The sequence below is a fragment of the Corythoichthys intestinalis genome, chromosome 21 (assembly GCF_030265065.1).
Source record: "Corythoichthys intestinalis isolate RoL2023-P3 chromosome 21, ASM3026506v1, whole genome shotgun sequence".
NCBI classification, from domain to species: Eukaryota; Metazoa; Chordata; class Actinopteri; order Syngnathiformes; family Syngnathidae; genus Corythoichthys; species Corythoichthys intestinalis.
The window spans coordinates 30,927,560-30,946,862 of record NC_080415.1 but is presented as its reverse complement, the minus strand read 5'-3'; the positions used below and the strand labels follow the sequence as shown (position 1 = coordinate 30,946,862).

At 38.6% G+C, this 19,303-nt stretch overlaps 1 protein-coding gene across 4 annotated transcripts in view; it reads left to right on the top strand.

Moving 5' to 3' along the window:
- Positions 1 to 18,917, top strand: part of vti1a (vesicle transport through interaction with t-SNAREs 1A) — a 298,788-nt gene extending 279,871 nt beyond the window's left edge. For all 4 annotated transcript variants that reach the window (XM_057827005.1, XM_057827007.1, XM_057827004.1 and 1 more), the window contains one exon: positions 17,997 to 18,917. In XM_057827005.1, coding sequence (XP_057682988.1) covers positions 17,997 to 18,090 — 94 coding nt within the window. In that variant the 3' untranslated portion in view covers positions 18,091 to 18,917. The remainder of the gene's footprint in view (positions 1 to 17,996) is intronic.
- The last annotated feature ends 386 nt before the right edge of the window (positions 18,918 to 19,303 follow it).

Here is a 19,303-nt window from a genome sequence, read left to right as displayed (position 1 = left end):
GATGCATTACTCGAGGTGAATAAAATTACTCGGATCAGTTTTTAAACTCGAGTTACTCGAGCTGCTCGAGTATTCGTTTCAGCTCTACATCTAAATCAACAAATTAACTCAAAACCCCTGCGAAAGATTCCTGAGGCTTTTAAAAACTCCCAGCCTGGTTCATTACTCAAAACCGCAATCGTGGGCAAGACTGCCGACCTGACTGCTGTCCAGAAGGCCATCATTGACACCCTCAAGCAAGAGGCTAAGACACAGAAAGAAATTTCTGAGCGAATAGGCTGTTCCCAGAGTGCTGTATCAAGTGGGAACTCTGTGGGAAGGAAAACGTGTGGCAGGAAACGCTGCACAACCAGAAGAGGTGACCGCACTCGGAGAAAGATTGTGAAGAAGGGCCAATTCCAGACCATGGGGGACATGCAGAAACAGTGGACTGAGTCTGGAGTAGAAACATCCAGAGCCACCGTGCACAGGTGTGTGCTGGAAATGAGCAGCAGGTGCCGCATTCCCCAGGTCAAGTCACTTTTGAACCGGAAACAGCGGCAGAAGCGCCTGAACTGGCCTACAGAGAAGCAGCACTGGACTGTTGCTCAATGGTCCAAAGTACTTTTTTTCAGATCGAACCAAATTTTGCATATCACTGGGAAATCTAGGTGTCAGAGTTTGGAGGAAGACTGGGGAGAAGGAAATGCCAAAATGCCTGATGTCCAGTGTCAAGTACGCACAGTCAGTGATGGTCTGGGGTGGCATGTCAGCTGCTGGTGTTGGTCTACTGTGTTTTATCAAGGGTAGGGTCAATCCAGCTAGCTATCAGGAGATTTTGGAGCACTTCATGCTTCCATCTGCTGAAAAGCTTTATGGAGATGAAGATTCCATTTTTCAGCACGACTTGGCACCTGCTCACAGTGCCAAAAACACTGGTAAATGGTTTACTGACCATGGCATTACTGTGCTCAATTGGCCTGCCAACTCTCCTGACCTGAACCCCATAGAGAATATGTGGGATATTGTGAAGGGGAAGTTGAGAGACACCAGACCCGACACTGTGAAAGAGCTTAAGGCCACTATCAAAGCATCCTGGGCCTCCATAACACCTCAGCAGTGCCACAGGCAGATTGCCTCCATGCCACGCCGCATTGAAGCAGTCATTTCTGCAAAAGGATTCCCAAGGTTGACTTTTTTAGTATTAAAAAACACTTTTTTGTATTGGTCGGATAAAATGTGCAAATTTTTTGAGATAGGGATTTTTGATTTCTCTTGACTTTTTTGCCAAAATCATCAATATTAAAACAATAAAAGGCTTGAACTACTTCAGTTGTGTGTAATGAATCTGAAATATATGAAAGTCTAATGTTTATCAGTACATTACAGAAAATAATGGACTTTATCACAATATGCTAATTTTATGAGAAGGGCTAGTATATACTGTAATTTCCCGAATATAAGGCGCACCCGTGTATAATGCGCACCCCAAATTTACTTGTAAAATCTAGGGAAAATTATTGTACCCGTTTATAACGCGCACCCTAATTTTAGCACCAATAAATAGAAGAATACAAGAAAACAGAGCTTGTGTACAGATACAGAGATGTCATTTTACTGACTGGTGAAACACAGCTCAAGCATAGCACATTGGTAGTTCAAAACATTAACGTGAACTGACAATATTTACGGTAATAATATGATTTGACAACTTCTCCAACTTACCAGAATCTAGGAGAAAACAAAACAGATGTGACTTTTCTTATAAAGGCTGCTGTATAACTTGCTCGTTTCCTCATGATGAATAAATGTTTCTTCCATGGATTGATACGGTAAAATGAAAGTGAGAACGTAAGTCGGAAATCCGTGAGAGCTCATAGCTGTCAGCATGACAGTAACAAAAGGAACTATTGTTATTTGGGTTTGAGTTTCCCGAGGGACCGATATAGTTGACGGACACAGGAAGTGTGTGTCCTTACATTTGTTATGGTCCGAATTGCGGAGCTGCAATAAACGTCGACTCAAATGAGTTCAAGAAACTAAATTCTGTGCTTTATGAAGAGTGAAAAAAGCAGAATTTAACACAGACGAAATCATTCGGCCGATTAGAGTGAAGTATTACCGAAACAAAACGGTGACGTCACGTACCGTAATGGTCGGCAACGGGTGGCCGCATACGTTTCTTCAACACAACGTGGCCGTGTCAATGAAAAAAAATCGGTTTATATATATATATGTAATACATATATATTTCTGTCTCCATCCATGTACCCGTTTATAATGCGCACCATGAGTTTACCAGTTGATTTTGGGGGAAAAAAGTGCGCGTTATATTCGGGAAATTACGGTATATGACGGAAAACACTCGGGTGACTTGAAGTTCAGCTCTGAGACCCCCAATTTGGCCAAATTTCAAAATTGTCCAATATGCATGTGTGATACATCATTGGAAAGCTTAAAATCTCAATTTCTGGGGGAAGAAAAATTTTAAAAAGGAAGGCATTTAACAGCAAAACCTTAACTGGAGGTAAGACCACGCGAGAGCATAATTACAGACGCCATGATTTTAACGAGATATTATCGCGTACTTACCTCTTTTCGATCCAAAAACTCCATGTAGCATGTATCACCGAGTGTCAAGACACAGCTGTGAATGGCCACAGCTGGATTTTGGGGGGATTTTAGGGGTGAAACATGGCAATATAACAAGGGTCGCGATGCAGAAATCACAGACAACAAGGAGTGGTCAACATTTTCATTTTCATATATTTTCGCTTTTAAACATTTTTTTTTTCCAATTTTTCTTTGTTTGGATCGATTATCATCTAAAATATTGAGGAAAATGCGACCGTAATGAAAAAAATACAATTAAGCGATAGTTCTGAGGTAGATATCCGTGACTTTTTTTAACAGACCTTAATTTTTCATTGTGACATAATTTGTTTAAACGTTTAAAATATGTGAGTGAATAATTTTTTAAGTCGTTTTTTTTTTTTTTTAACCAAATATTAGACATCAAATTATGATTCTATGCTAAAAATGACAGACATTTCGAATAATAAATACGATTACTTTCCTTTTTATGGCTAGGTTGAAACAAATGCGGCTGCGCGACGTCTGTAAACGGGGGTTTCCAGGGTAAAATGGACAAAATGAAAATAGTTCGGGGGCTTCATGCGCCATGAATCTGCTATGGCAGGATATAGAAATATTTTTCTATCAAACACAACAGTTCTTTTGGCTTGTCTTGTCTGTGTTTTCCGCCATATATATATATGTCTTTTGTTGATTTTGGTAGAGATGTCACTTTTGTAGCAACTTGTTGAATTGTTGGAGCATATTGATAACCTTTTGGGTTACAAAGTGTCGCGATATATCACCTTTTCGATATATTGACACACCCCTAATAATTACATCAAAAGACATGAGCTCATTAGGTTGTAAAAATCCGTAAATTAGCCTCATAGGACAGAGGATTATTAGCCGCAGCAGGTAAAAAGTAGTGGTTTATAGTTCTAAAATTACAAAAACATATCATAAGGAACAATGACAGAGGTGGTGCTCACCCTTTCCTAAATGATTGACCCATTTTTAGTGAATGAAAAACAGTCAACTTTCTATGTGAAAGGACTACATTCCATCCTGCACATTGGGATTCCCCCTCCGGTTTGTGGAGCGCGTCAAAGGTGCGAGGCGGCCTCTTTGCGCGCACTCTTCCATCTGCAGGGAATTAAGTGATGATCTGTAAATAATTCATTAGTGTAAACAGCTTGCAATTAAACGGCAGTGTCGGCGCTGCTCTCCAGCAGCTGCTTTGCTCGAAAGGGGCTTCCAGGGGGAAAAAAAATCAACAAATAAGTCAAATGATTTATCTTGAATGGCCCCTTGGGAGCAATCGGCGGAATGTAAACGTGGCGAGCCGGCGTCTCGGGTCAACTTGTTTGTATACGTCTGCGTTTATGCTTCGCCATAACAGCAGAGACACTTTACAATCACTAGAATAGCGCTTAATGTTGGCTCGTTTTTAGTTTTCTCTGAAGTTTTTCACGTTAATTAAGTGCACTGTTGGCTAAAGATGAAATGTAAACGCAAGATGAGGAAAAAAATAAACAAGAATGCCTTAAAAATGAAGAAATGTTGATATTTTTAAGAGCTCAATGCAAATCAGTAGTGCGTAGATGTGAAAATTATAAACATGTTATTATTAGTTTATCGTTATATTTAAAAAATATTTAATAATAATTTTAAAATAGACATAAGATTTTAATGATATACAGTACATTTTAATAGAAATATATAAAATTGGATAAATTTATTCTAGGATTAAGACCCAACACAAAAATATTTCAGGAATAGATAAAATAATTATAAAACTTAATTAAATGTATTAAATAAATACCATTTTTTTCGGACTTTAGGCGTATACATAAGTCTGCTGAACAAGTGTACGGTATGAGAACAATATGTGACGTATGAACAACGAACTGAGAACGTGCCCGGTTTGTTAAAGTAATAAAGCTATTAAGAGTTATTCTGATAACTATTACGTTATTATGAGTAAGTTTACCAACCCATCAGTGTAACTCAAAATCACTAAATCATGTGAAACTACAAACTGCAATTTCTGGAGAAATTATTATGGGGCTTTGCTGTGGGAGATAAAGATCTTAGCCCCACCCAGGTTGATTTGTGGACATTTGGGCGACATTTGCTGTTGATATCAGTTCACTTCCTGTTGATTTGGGGACATTTAGGGGACATGTAGTATTGATATCAAGTCATTTCCTTTGTCATTGGAAATGAATGGGAAAATTTGCGTCATGTGTGTCAATAAATTAACATACATGGCCGTCAATGGCATATGTGTACATTGGCGTCAATGCAATGTAAATGCTATTGGAAATGAATAGGAATTTGGACGTACATGGGCGTCAATGGCATCGACCTAAATATTCCTAAATGGAATCCAAGTACATTGGCATCCAAAGAATTGACATGCATTGCCGTCAATGGCATCTGTGTACAGTCTTGTTGCTTATCCATTTTGTAAAAACAATTGCTAATAACCTGACTTTCAATTGGTTTCAGAAATGGCTCATTTAAAGCTAAAACCCTCCAAATTGATGTTGAATGTACAAAAATATATTTGTTTCACTGAAAAAACATTTAACATTTAATGAAGATATAAAGGTCAAATTTTGGCAAGACAAGTTTTGTTGCCTACAGAAAATAGTGTGAAAATTGAACAAAATATGTACTTGTGTACATGGGCGTCAATGCAATGTAAATGTCATTGGAAATGAATGTGAAATTTGGACGTACATGGCCATCAATGGCATCGACTTACATATGCGTCATTGACGTGCATCGTCCTGATTGGCATCTGTGTACATGGGTGTCAATGCAAAGTAAATGGCATTGGAAATGAATGGGGGGGAACCGTACATTTTTACGGCTTTTATGCCCTCCACCGTCCAGGAATTTTTGATGTCTAAATTATGTGATTTGGTCAAAAATTATAGGACAAGTAGCATTCGAAAAATCGGGCAAACAGAAAATTTTTCAGGATCATTCGAAAAAGTTGCGCGAAAATTCCGGTCGTTTCGATATATGAATGGTGATGATCAGTCAAACAATTTGGGCTGCGCGGCGCGCCAAAGAAACGCCATTAAAAAAAAAAAAAAAAAAAAAAAAAAAAAAAGCGAATTGTACTACATTTGCAAAGCAAAGCCCCATATAATGATATCATAAAGTGTAAATATTTTCACACATAAGTCACTCCAGAGTATAAGTCTCACCCCATCAAACGAAAAACTAAAAAAACTGCAACTTATAGTCCGAAAAATATGTTAATTATTTGAGCGGGTACCTAAAAAAAATTCCCCTAAATTCTAAAATACGCGCTGGAATTCAAAATTTCAAATTAAACACTAACTTTATTGTTAGAAAAAATCAAAAATAAATTATCAGGAAGCTGATAATATCGGCCGATAAAAGCATTTTAAAATGATATCGGCTAATATCAACATTGGTTTTATATTCCCGGTTTTGGGCCAGTATACATTTTGCCTTCATAGTGAATGTTGAAACCTTCTGCCTTTGTACAAAGGCTGGTCACAACTGAGCACAGCAGTTATGCTTATTGACCGTTAGATGTTTCCAAACTAAGATGTTATGTGAGCAGACCATTTGCATTCATGGTGCAAAAATTACATGAACAATAAATGACTTGAATTTGAGTTATTAACTCATTACATATAACTACTATGTTGCCGGAATGAAATAGTAACTAGAAAAAGTAATAAAATACAAAAACTAACCCAGCAAAATGGTAAATGGGAAAAAGTTGTCCTCTTATTTTTCACAGAATGTTTATTTGAACGACCTTGAAGTTGTTACATTTATCATTAGTGATGCACCTAGTGGGGCATCACAATACAATTAACGATAATATACTAAGTCCTAGGGCTGCAGCTATCGATTATTTTAGTAGTCGATTAATCAATCAATCAACTAGTTTGAATAATCGAGTAATCGGATTGGGAACATTTAAAGTGTTGCAGAATCAGTTTTAGGAGATGTAAAACAAAGGCTTGCCAAGATTGCTTTGCAGATTCGCACCTTTTTTAAAATAAAATGCTTGAGCATCACCTCAAACGGTATACATAAAAAAAAAAAAAAAATGAGGATCTCAGCAACAACAAAAGAACAATTGGCTAACTTTCGTAACAAAAGTTGGCTAGCTTAAATGCTATAAGATGCTAACTTTTTTTTACGGTGCTCTTAACAATTCGTTCAAACATATTCCCACAAAAAACGGCCAAATATACCTATGCTAACTTTTTTTTTTTTACAGTGCTCTTAACAATTCGTTCAAACATATTCCCACAAAAAACGGCCAAATATACCTAAAAAATTACGATTGCATTATAAAAAATGAACAGAAACTTACCTTATGTAGGTCTTAACAAGGAGCAGCTGGATTCAGCCATTTTAATCAGTTATTTCATATTCACTGTTGCCACTAGAAGGCAGTGTATCCACTCAAATCAATAAAACTAAATGCAAACACTTTCAAAACAAACCATTACAATGCCACTAGTTAAACAAATACTCAAAGCAGCAAAATTAGATTCAAAGCTTTTTTCTAATCGAATTACTCGAGTTAATTGATTAATTGTTGCAGCATTCGTAAGTCCACGACTGCATATATCAGTATCGGTTTGATATCGGTATTGGATTTTTGGAGATGAATAATGTCAGGATATCAGTTATAGGTTAAAAGTCGTTTTCGGACAACTCCAAAAAAACATTTTTCCATATTTATTACATAAATTAAACTATTAATTATTAGTTTTTTGAAAATGTGTAGTTAAGTAAATATCAAGCCTTTACTTTAACATGCATTACATGGAGGCGGCCATCTTGTCACAGTGCCGAGTGTAATCCAGACCAGAACTTTGACTGCATTCTGTTTTTAAACACGTTATTGTTCTCCACTGTAAATATGTGTGTGTACAGCTCAATGAAAGATTTATTTGTTTTAGTTTGCGCTAACAAGTCGATGCTTTCGTGCGGACCCTCCCTCCGCCGTGTCCGTCACTCAAACCATTTGTGAGCGCATTGATCTTTCCCTCCCCCTTTCAAAATCGCCCATATATTCCCAGGCTCTCACCGGGGAGAGCCAGAGCGGCTCAGACAGCCATTGATTTTTATTTTATCGGGCTTCTGGTGCCGAGAAGGAGGGCCTGAGAGATGAAACTCTGCGGCTAACTTTCTTCTTAGTGGACATGTTGTTTTTGCGCTGAGTGGGAGGGGCCTCACCTTGGCGGTCCACCCATTTCCCCTTAAATTTTCCCCAAATTTTAAGGTGCTATTAAGAAGTTTTAACCCTGCAATTGTAAAGATTCCAAGTGTTAAAAGACTAGTCCTTCTAAAAAAATTTGCATATTGTTAAAGATGTCCCGATCGGATCCGATCACGTCATTTTCAAAGTATCGGAATCTGCAAAAAAATATCCGTCATGCCTTTTAAAAAAATTTTTTTTTAATTTAAATCGTTTTCTAATTGTATTTAACGTTACAGACAAAATGTTTTACACTCATCCAGAGTAGTTTTGGCTTAAAGTAGGGCTATTAATTTTATTGCGTTAAAGGCGGTAATTAATTTTTTTTAATTTGTCACGTCAAGTAATTAACGCATGCGCTGCACAACCCACTCACGCATTGTCGCTTTCAATCTATAAAGATGCTGTTTTACCTATAGATAGCGTTAAAAGGCAGCGTATGATATGTGTAGAGAGTTTTGACAGCTTTGGCACCATTTTTTATGTGGCTAAAGCCTTACAATACCTTTCTCAGCAATTAAAAATAACGTGGAAGGCAATGTGGGGAAGAAAGTTAGTGTTTCATCATTTTCATTACCCTATGTTCTTTCCCAACGCAGAGAAGATACATCAATTGGTGCCCGTACGCACAGTCATGGTTGCACTTCCCATCATGCATTTGGGCAGAAGTTAAATGGCTGCCGTATCATTTACTGAAAGCTCAACAAATACACTAGATGGCAATATTTAGTCACAATATACAAACACACATTTATCCTTTAAGAATTACAAGTCTTTCTATCCGTGGGTCCCTCTCACAGAAAGAATGTTAATAATGTAAATGCCATCTTGAGGATGTATTGTCATAATAAACAAATACAGTACTTATGTACTGAATGTTGAATGTATATATTCGTCCGAGTTTTATTCATTTTTTTCTTAATGCATTGCCAAAATGTATATGATCGGGAAAAATAATCGGGAATGATTGGAATTGAATCGGGAGCAAAAAAAAAAACAAAGCAATCGGATCGGGAAATATCGGGATCGGCAGATACGCAAACTAAAACGATCGGGATCGGATTGGGAGCAAAAAAACATGATCGCAACAACCCTTATAAATACAATTACTTCTCTTCTTTTTATGGCTGGGTTGAAACACAAGCGGTAGCATGACGTCTGTAAACGGGGGTTTCCGGGGTAAAACGGACATATTAAAAACAGTTTGGGGGCTGAATTCGCCTTGAATCTTCTATTGCAGCATATAGACATATTGTTCTATCAAACACAACAATTCTTCTGGCTGAAAATACAGCAGTTTATTTTAAAGAGGGGTGCTAGAGCAGAAACTGCTTTTTCAGTCTTGTCTTTGTTTTCCGCCATATATATATATTTTTTTTTTTCATCATGAAATATTTGATGAGATGCCCTTTTTAAATAATTCACTGCCACTGACGACGATAGTAAAAACAAATAGTGGTTTCAACAAATTAATGGTATTTCCCTTCATTTCAATGGAGAAATTGATTTGAGATCCAAGCAATTTGAGTTACGAGTACAGAATTATTCCAGGGTACCGCTGTATTAAGTGATGAGCGCGTCAACTAGGTCGGCGCAGAGTGGGACCTGTACCCCAACACACATACACACGGCGCTGAGGTGTACCCTGCCGCTCATTAGAGCTAATAAGGCTGTGAAGGGAGGGAAAAAACAAGAGGATAGAAGAGAGAGGAAGAAGGAGGAGGAAAAACGGGAGATTTTAAATTTTAATAACACTGGTACGATTTTGTAAATCTTTCCTGACAGAAAAGTCCTCATTATTTTCATGTGGTCTCCGAGGGGCCTCTCTCTCCTGCAGCTAAACGGACCCTCACTCGCTGGCTGGCGCTTTTCCTCTCGCTCTGTCTTCACTGTGCAGTCCGTCATCGTCCTTCTTGCTTGATTTTAGTGTCTGTTGTTGTTATTTTTCGAAGATGTTTACTGGATTTTAATCATCAAACTGTATAGCGACCAATTTGGGTGACAGGCATCGGCTTGTCTTTTAGGTCACCTGTTGAGCGTAAAAACAGTAAACTACAGCCTTGCCAATTGTGTTTAAAAAGGTTAGGTTAAAACCCTACCTCAACTGGAATTCTAATGTTGAGTGCCATTAATTTTCTTGTCAAATATTTTTTTTTAAATTTCTCACTGATGGGTGACTGAGAGTCTTCGGCAGCTCCGCTATGACGGTCTTAAATAGTCTTAAATGTACTAATCATTAATGAATGAACGATAAATTGGATTAAACTGGTATTGGATTTTTGGACCCTAATTCGTTTAAACTGTCAGAAATGTCCGTAAATGCTCATGCTTCGGTGCCAAAGACAGCGTTAGACGTCTAATCAATTTTGAATGGGAGGGATAGCAGTGGTTAATGAAATTAATGAAAGAACTGGAACAGTTGCCGAAGAAATAATTAGGAAAGTACATGAACATTGAAAGTTATTAAAATCTATAGTGCCGCAATGCATGCTAGGAGGCATGAAGCATGTTGGATGACAACAGTGTTGACAGCAGAGGTTGTTGGTCTCTCCCAAGGGAAGTGATAGTTTACATTGCAAAAGTCAAATGAAGATTTGGCCATTTGCTAGTTATGATAACTAGCAAAAGGTAGTTATGAAGCTTCTTGAAGCAATAAAGCTTTGAACCAAAGGAATTCATTCATTGTTTGAATGAAGCTTTGAACCAAAGGGATTCATTGCTAGTTATGTAGTTATGAAGCTTCTGGAAGCAGTGAAGCTTTGAACCAATTGGCTTCTTTTCAGCTTTGCAGCCAATTGCTTCTTGAAGCAGTGAAGCTTTGAGCCAATTGGCTTCTTTTCAGCTTTGCAGCCAATTGGTTAAAAGTTTTACTGCTTCAAGAAGCTTCATAACTACATAACTAGCAATGGATCTCTTTGGTTCGAAGCTTCATTCAAGCAATGACTGGATAGCTTTGGTTCACAGCTTCATTGCATCATGAAGCTTCATAACTACATAACTAGCAAATGACCATTTGCTTCTTTCAAGCTTCTTGAAGCAATGAAGCTTTGAACCAGAGATTTATTCATTGCTTGAATGAAGCTTTAAACCAAAGAGATTAATGACTGCATCTCTTTGGTTCAAATCTTCATTGCTTCAAGAAGTTTGAAAGAAGCAAATGGCCATTTGCTAGTTATGTAGTTATGGAGCTTCATGAAGCAATTAAGCTGTAAACCAAAGAGATCCATTCATTGCTTGAATGAAGCTTCGAACCAAAGAGATTCATTGCTAGTTATGTAGTTATGAAGCTTCTTTGAAGCAATGAAGCTTTAACCAATTGGCTGCAAAGCTGAAAAGAAGCTAATTGGTTCAAAGCAGAACTAGCAAATGGCCAAATGGAGCTTCTTGGAGGAACTAAGCTTTGCAGCTATTTGGTTCATCGCTTCCTTGCTTCAAGAAGCTTCATTTGACCATTGCTAATTATGTGATAATGAATCTTCATTTGACCAATGAATGAATCTCTTTGGTTCAAAGCTTCATTGCTTCAAGAAGCTTGAAAGAAGCAAATGGCCATTTGCTAGTTATGTAGTTATGAAGCTTCCTGGAGCAATGAAGCTGTGAACCAGAGAGATTCATTCATTGCTTGAATGAAGCTTTGAACATAAGAGATTCATTGCTTCAATAAGCTTCATAATCACATTGTTAGCAATGGTCAAATGAAGCTTCATAATCACATAATTAGCAATGGCCAAATGAAGCTTCTTGAAGCAATGAAGCTATGAACCAAATAGCTGCAAAGCTCAGTTCCTCCAAGAAGCTTCATTTGGTAGTTCTGCTATTTAGTTTTTTGTGATGTGATCATTTCAGTTTAGTAGTCGATCACTTGCACGTCCCAGGTGACTGTCCAATCTTCATGTGCCAGGAACCGCCACTGGTAATTTTGACCTTTAAAATAGCTACTGACATTTACTAAAGAAAAGAATATGGCTGAAACAGTCTATTTTTTTCTCGATAAGAAAAGATAGTCGAATTGATCTTTTATTTGGTAGTTCTTATGTTTTCATAATCATAAAACACAAGATTGCATTGGTCTTGAAATATCAGTCAAACTTCTCTTAGTCAACTATCAGCTTTGAGCTTGTCCTTTCTGAAAATGACAGCCAATAACATTTTTCAATTAGACCCATAAAAAGTCTCATTTCTCGAAAACAAAGGTGTGATTTAATCCAACCAGCATCCCCTCTATTAAACTGATCAGCAAGTGGAAACGCCTCCTCTCACCACACACACACGCACATGCATGCACGCACACCTCCGTCCCCCTCCTGTCAAAGCTGCAGGACGGATCCGGTTTGATAAGTTGTGTTCCGTCTCGCCACGTGTCAGGATAGGATCAACGAGTAGCGTGTTCTTCACACTTGAACTTCCCCTTGCTTTTTTTTCCACCTCTTTCTTCCTCCCGTACAAGCTGAAACTGAAGCCGAAGACACTTTAGCGCATGTTGCGGTGCCACCGAACCTTGTCACGCTCAACCAAAACACACATCGGTTCCATTTGAACCGGGAAAGCTGGCAGTGAAAGATCATATTTCAGTGCCATTGACGGCAATAGACGTCCAATCCATTTGAAATGATTGAATATGAATCTCTGTCAGAACTACCAGTCTAGATAAATTCTATAGCCGTCAATGGCAAGCCAATTGGTTAATAATATTTCTTGGACATGGTTCATTTTATGAAGGAAAAAAAATTGGGTTTGTCTAATAAAAATGTATTTTCAGCCCACAATTTAATTGACCGAGTCATAGTCAAGTCCCGATATAATTAGGCTGAATACCGACACATAACCCGATATTTTCCTTGCAAAGTAAGAGCAGTGTGTTCAGTCCAAGTCTAAACCCAGTGACATTTTGGAGGGAAAATGACAAGCAGTACTCAATTTGGACATTTAGGGATGTATGTAGTAGTTCCCATGCGGTGTACTCACTTCTGTTTAGGGCTGCAGCTATTGAATATTTCAGTAGTCGATTAATCGATGGACTACTTAGTTCGAATAATCGAGTAATCGGATAAGGAACATGAAAGATTAAAATACCTGAGCTGAGCCTCAAACGTTTTTTTTTTTGTTGTTGTTTTTTTTTTTAATGAGGATCTACGTACAACAAAAGAACTGGCTAACTTACATAGAAAAAGTCCGCTAGCTTAAATGCTAAAAAATGTATTTTTTTTTTTTTTTTTTAACAATGCTCTTAACAAATGGTTCAGACACATATTCCCACAAAAACAACTAAATATACCTATAAACTAAGTTAAGAATGCATTAAAAACATTAGCTCAAACAAAAACTTAGCTTACATTGATCTGAACAGGGAGCAGTTGGATTCAGCCATGTGAAAAGAGGCAGACCATAGGGCTGTGTATCCACCCTCATCAATAAAACTAATTGCAAACACTTTCAAAATAAACCATTAAAACGCCACTTTAATCAAACGACTACTCGAAGCAACAAAATTTAATTCAAATATTTTTTGTAATCGAATAATCGAGTTAATCGATTAATCGTTGCAGCACTACTTCTGTTGCCAGGGGTTTAGATATTAATGGCTATATTTTGAGTTATTTTGAGGGGGAAATAAATTAACTCTATTATATAAGCTGCACACAGACAACTTCTGTTTGAGTCAAAGTGTCATTTTGTCAGTGTTGTCCCATGAAAAGAAATACTTAAATATCTGCAGAAATGCGAAGAGTGTACTCACTTTTGTGATACACTGTAAAAGCCATTACAAATAAACCACATAAAATCCATGGTACCTCTAATTAAGAACTTTTCTACATACAGAATTTTCAGGTTAAGATATGCCTCATTGGGAAAAATATTGCCTCTTGTTAAGGGAGACATTTCAGGATAAGAAAGATAAAAATTTACAGTTTGGCTGGTACTCGCAGCTCCCGGAGTTGACTGAACGTAACATACAGTGGGGCAAATAAGTATTTAGTCAACCACAAATTGTGCAGGTTCTCCTACTTGAAAAGATTAGAGAGGCCTGTAATTGTCAACATGGGTAAACCTCAACCATGAGAGACAGAATGTGGAGAAAAAACACAGAAAATCACATTGTTTGGTTTTTAAATAATTTATTTCCAAATTAGAATGGAAAATAAGTATTTGGTCACCTACAAACAAGCAAGATTTCTGGCTGTCAAAGAGGTCTAACTTCTAACGAGATCTAACAAGGTCTATCGAGGCTCCACTCGTTACCTGTATTAATGGCACCTCTTTTAACTCATTATCGGTCTAAAAGACACCTGTCCACAACTTCAGTCAGTCACACTCCAAACTCCACTATGGCCAAGACCTAAGAGCTGTCGAAGGACACCAGAGACAAAATTGTAGACCTGCACTACGGTGGGAGGACTGAATCTGCAATAGGTAAAACGCTGGTGTAAAGAAATCTCAACTGTGGGAGCAACAATTAGAAAATGGAAGACATACAAGATCACTGATAATCTCCCTCGATCTGGGGCTCCATGCAAGATCTCACCCCGTGGCGTCAAAATGATAACAAGAAAGGTGAGCAAAAATCCCAGAACCACACGGGGCGACCTAGTGAATGACCTACAGAGAGCTGGGACCACAGTAACAAAGGCTACTATCAGCAATACAATGCACCGCAAGGGACTCAAATCCTGCACTGCCAGACGTGTCCCCCCTGCTGTACACGTCCAGGCCCGTCTCCGGTTCGCTAGAAAGCATTTGGATGATCCAGAAGAGGACTGGGAGAATGTGTTATGCTCAGATGAAACCAAAATAGAACTTTTTGGTAGAAACACAGTTTCTCATGTTTGGAAGAGAAAGAATACTGATTTGCATCCGAAAAACACCATACCCACTGTGAAGCATGGGGTGGAAACATGAATGGGGCCATGTATTGAGAGATTTTGAGTGAAAATCTTCTTCCATCGGCAAGGGTATTGAAGATGAGACCTGGCTGCGTCTTTCAGCATAACAATGATCCCAAACACACAGCCAGGGCAATAAAAGAATGGCTTCGTAAGAAGCATTTCAAGGTCCTGGAGTTGCCTAGCCAGTCTCCAGATCTCAACCCCATAGAAAATCTGTGGAGGGAGTTGAAAGTCAGAAAGACGGCCCCAAAACATCACTGCTCTAGAGGAGATCTGCATGGAGGAATGGGCCAAAATACCAGCAACAGTGTGTGAAAAGCTTGTGAAGAGTTACAGAAAACGTTTGGCCTCCATTATTGCCAACAAAGGGTACATAACAAAGTATTGAGATGAACTTTTGGTATTGACCAAATACTTATTTTCCACCATGATTTGCAAATAAATTCTTTAAAAATCAAACAATGTGATTTTCTGGGTTTATTTTCCACATTCTGTCTCTCATGGTTGAGGTTTACCCATGTTGACAATTACAGGGCTCTCTAATTTTCAAGTGGGAGAACTTCCACAATTAGTGGTTGACTAAATACTTATTTGCCCCACTGTCAGCGGTGAAAGTGGGCCAGAACGGTCAGGAACGCAGTTCCGGTATAAGATTCAGGGCCAGAATGCTGTTCCGGTACACGGTGCTTTGATTCTGAAAATATGACAGCAACTGTCAAAACACTGTTTAAAAAAAAAAATGCTAAGCTGCCACACATGCATTTCAGCTCCAAGAAGAAAACAATCTACCAACATCAGATTTGCATACACAAGTGTTAACAACAAGCATAATAAAGTGCTTGTTTAGCGTGATCCGTTTCCACCAATATTTATTATTGATTATATACCATGGACGGCATGGAGGTTTCCCCAGCTGCTGCAGTTATGAGTCTGACGATGATGATTCAGGTCAATGTGCGAATGCACGCAGCAAAGCAAAACGCCTGGACTCATTTATCCATTCAATTGGCTGACACACTGACATGTGATCAGTAGAGATGGTTAGCTTTGATTGGTTCAAATGTGCATGTTTTCTGGAACAGCAAATTTCCCCAAAAATTTTGACTTATACTGCGGTGCGACATAAATGTTTTTTTCCTCTTCGTTGGGCATTTTATGGCTGGTGCGATTTATACTCAGGTGCGACTTATAGTCCGAAAAATACGGTAGTTAAAATTGAGATTTGGCATTTAGTATGTGGGTAAATGAGGGAAAATTAAAATTCGGAGAATGAGGTTGGGGTTATTGCTGTTTTTGTTAACTTTTATTTTGCAAATCATTGAAAAACTACAATTTTAAATAAAAAAATAAAATTTCTGGCTCCGTGGCGACCTTCACGTCGGGGAATTCTGGCAAGAAATTCTAGCCACTTTCACCCCTGCCCACTGTACATGGCTAAGCTAACACCCCGTTCCTGCGAGCCCCTCCTTCCATTCCCTCATGTTCAAAATTAACATGAGCACACATTCGCATAGTGAAGCGCACCCCCTCCCTCCGCTGGGGTAAATAAATAATCACAGTAAATAATGCATGTCAACTAATAGCGGGGAGACGTGGCCTTCCTAAACATCTCCTCCCGCAGCTGGCGCACCAGCGTGGCTTTTTGGCGCATCCTCTAGTCACAAGCACTTTTTCAAGAACGTTCTAGAAATCAAGACGTAAGCACGAGATGGTGGGCAGCAAGCTCGTCCGGGGTGAGTGAGCACCCACCCCCCGGTGATAAATGACCACCACCGGGGGGGCTATTCATCTCCCGCTTAGAGGAGTGGACAGCGGGCACCCCCTCAACCTCAGCCTCTCCTCCACATGTCAGCAAATGTGATAATTCTCTCATTTGTCAGTGGCAGCCAGTGCGGAGAATTTTTTTGGGGAGGCACAAATGCTTCAGCGCTCGATCTGTCTTTTGGACATTTTAGCAAGCGCCCCCCCCCCCCCCCTTCCCGCCCTGTCCTCCCCCTCCAAAGTCAGTCCTGGTCAAAATGTTTTTATGGTAAATTCCATCATTAGTTTGCTGTTTTTATGACTTCCAGCAAACTAGCCAGACGCTAGCAAATAAACTTTTAGAGGCGCACCTCTGTGCTGGCGCGTTTAACCTTTGTTTATTACGTTTCGCACTGGTATTTTTGGAGCTCACGCTAGATTTTTAACCATTTGGTGGCCCCTTTTTCACACCGAGAGGCCACACGCTTGGAACTAAATATTCTTCCATTTGAGTGAGTTTTCCCGCACTATAAAGCCTTTCGCAGCCTTGTTTCGCAGATTTTTTTGGGTGCAATTTTGCATGTTGTTTGTAACCATAGGCGGATCTACTATTCAGGCGAAGTAGGCGATCGCCTTAGGCCCCCAACCAGCTGCCCTTGCCCCAACAAGCAAGGGCTTGGGCCACCGGAGCCAGCAGCACCCCCAACTATTCGTCATTTATAATTATGTCAGCATACCATACAAACAAATAGTACTTACGAGTACTTACTGTTAATGTTTTTAATTTAGTCTTTTATTACCTTTTCATTGCCTCAAAACACTTTTTGAATCTGTTTCCCTCTCATAATTTTAAGCATTGTGTTTTTTTGTGGTAGCTTTAAAGCAGATTGTTGTTCTATTGACCACATTTGTCACGTCGTGTATTTAAACCACCCTTATTAGATATTACTACATTTATTTTCTTAAGGCATCATCAGTATATTTTGCCTGTATGCATGTAAACAAAAAAGCTGAAAGTGCACGGTAGTACTTTGAGTGTCAAATTCGCCTCTTGTAGACGTTTCGCTGGTGTAGCACATTTTGGCTGAACGCCGGTTTTGTCCTACTCTCGTCTCACCCCGTCTTTCCTGTTCATTTTGCTTTTGCAGCTCGTTTTGTGAGATATCGACAGTGCCGTCATGCTCAATAATGTTGTTCTCGGTTATAATTGAAAGAGCTGAACAGATGACATGTTTATGTCGCTAGAGTCTCTGGAAGCCCAGCAGCGTAACTCAGTGACGTCACCACCCTGCGGCGTCAACAACAATGGCGAAACAAAAACATCGAGAGGGGTTTTCATATCAAATTATTTGAACTCATGCTAACGTCTATCTTTTAAGAACTACAAGTCTTTCTATTTGTGTGTCCCATTAAGGATGTTTAAAAAAGACAAATGTTTCATCTGCTGGCACATGTAATTAACTCATTGACTGCCATTGACGCGATAGACGTCAATGGTATTAAACAGGTTAAAAATTCAGCAATCCCAACAATTTTTCTCTTTGCAGGATCATCCAGAATCGCGTGCTGGTCTTCGTCCTGGGAGCCTTCATCCTCCTCACCATCATCCTGGCCATCTATTTCAATCTGCGGGGCCACTGATCCTCCAAAAACACACACGTCCATCTTGACACCAACACAAACACACACACGCATGATTAATAGCGACAAAACGCGTTGTTGGACTGTAATTAGGACAAATAGTCACCATGAATCAAGCTTTCCCTGCAGCTGACAAGGATTTTTTCCCCTCTCCTCTTTTTCTTTTTATATATTGTCATCTTTTTCCCTCTGTCATGCTCCGGCGTTCATCTTGGGACAGAACTCAATTCATAGTGTTAATCACAGCCCTTGTTTTTGGACACATAAACACACGAGGATGTGGACAAACTCAGATCTTCACGATGTAAGAGATAAACAAAAGGCCCATTTTTTTCTTGATTATTTATAGTTGGAAGTAGACTTAATGAAAATCATTGCAAACATGAATTCAATGTGGACCTCTAACTCGACTTTATACTAACATTTAAATGGACATCATGTATAGTTCCAAGATCTATATGTTAAGTGATTCTGCTATTTATTTATAAAAGTGTCTTCTTGTGCTTATACTGTATTTTCTATGGAATCCATAATGCATTAATAACAATCACAACAGGACCAATTGATTCTTCTTTTTTGTTTTCGGGATCAATCCTTTTGAAACTGTCGTTGACGGTGATAGACGTTTGTCATCAATGGCTGCCAATGAATAGCCTCAACTTATTTTAAGGTCTTTTAAACAGTTATTTACAGTTCTCATTAATTTGCAAGTCGACTCATTGGCTGTGAAAAATGTTTTTGATTTCTCAGTTCTTCTTGGATTTTTTTTTTTTAACAATGTAGACAAATTTGAATAAATGTGGACACACCAAGGATCTAAAATTGAACAGGAAGTCAGCCATTTTTTGGTGAAATTTTAGGATGACATTATAAACCATGCAATTTGGATCTGTTTACCGTACAATTTTGGATACAGTACACTGGGGAGCATAGAATAGAATACAATAGCCCTTTATTGTCATATACAGTTGTACAATGAAATTGTGGAGCATCTCCCTTTACAGTGCAGGACAAGTAAAAATCTCAAAAGTGGCTTGCAAGTATAAAAGTATAAAATCTAAATAAATACAAAATGTGTATGAGGTAGTCCTATTTTCAGGCAGTGCAAATAATCGAAGTAGCAGCAGTTGACAGTGAAGGCATTGGAATATTGCACATAAATATTGCACGTAAATAGTATTGCACATAGAATATACACTCACCGGCCACTTTA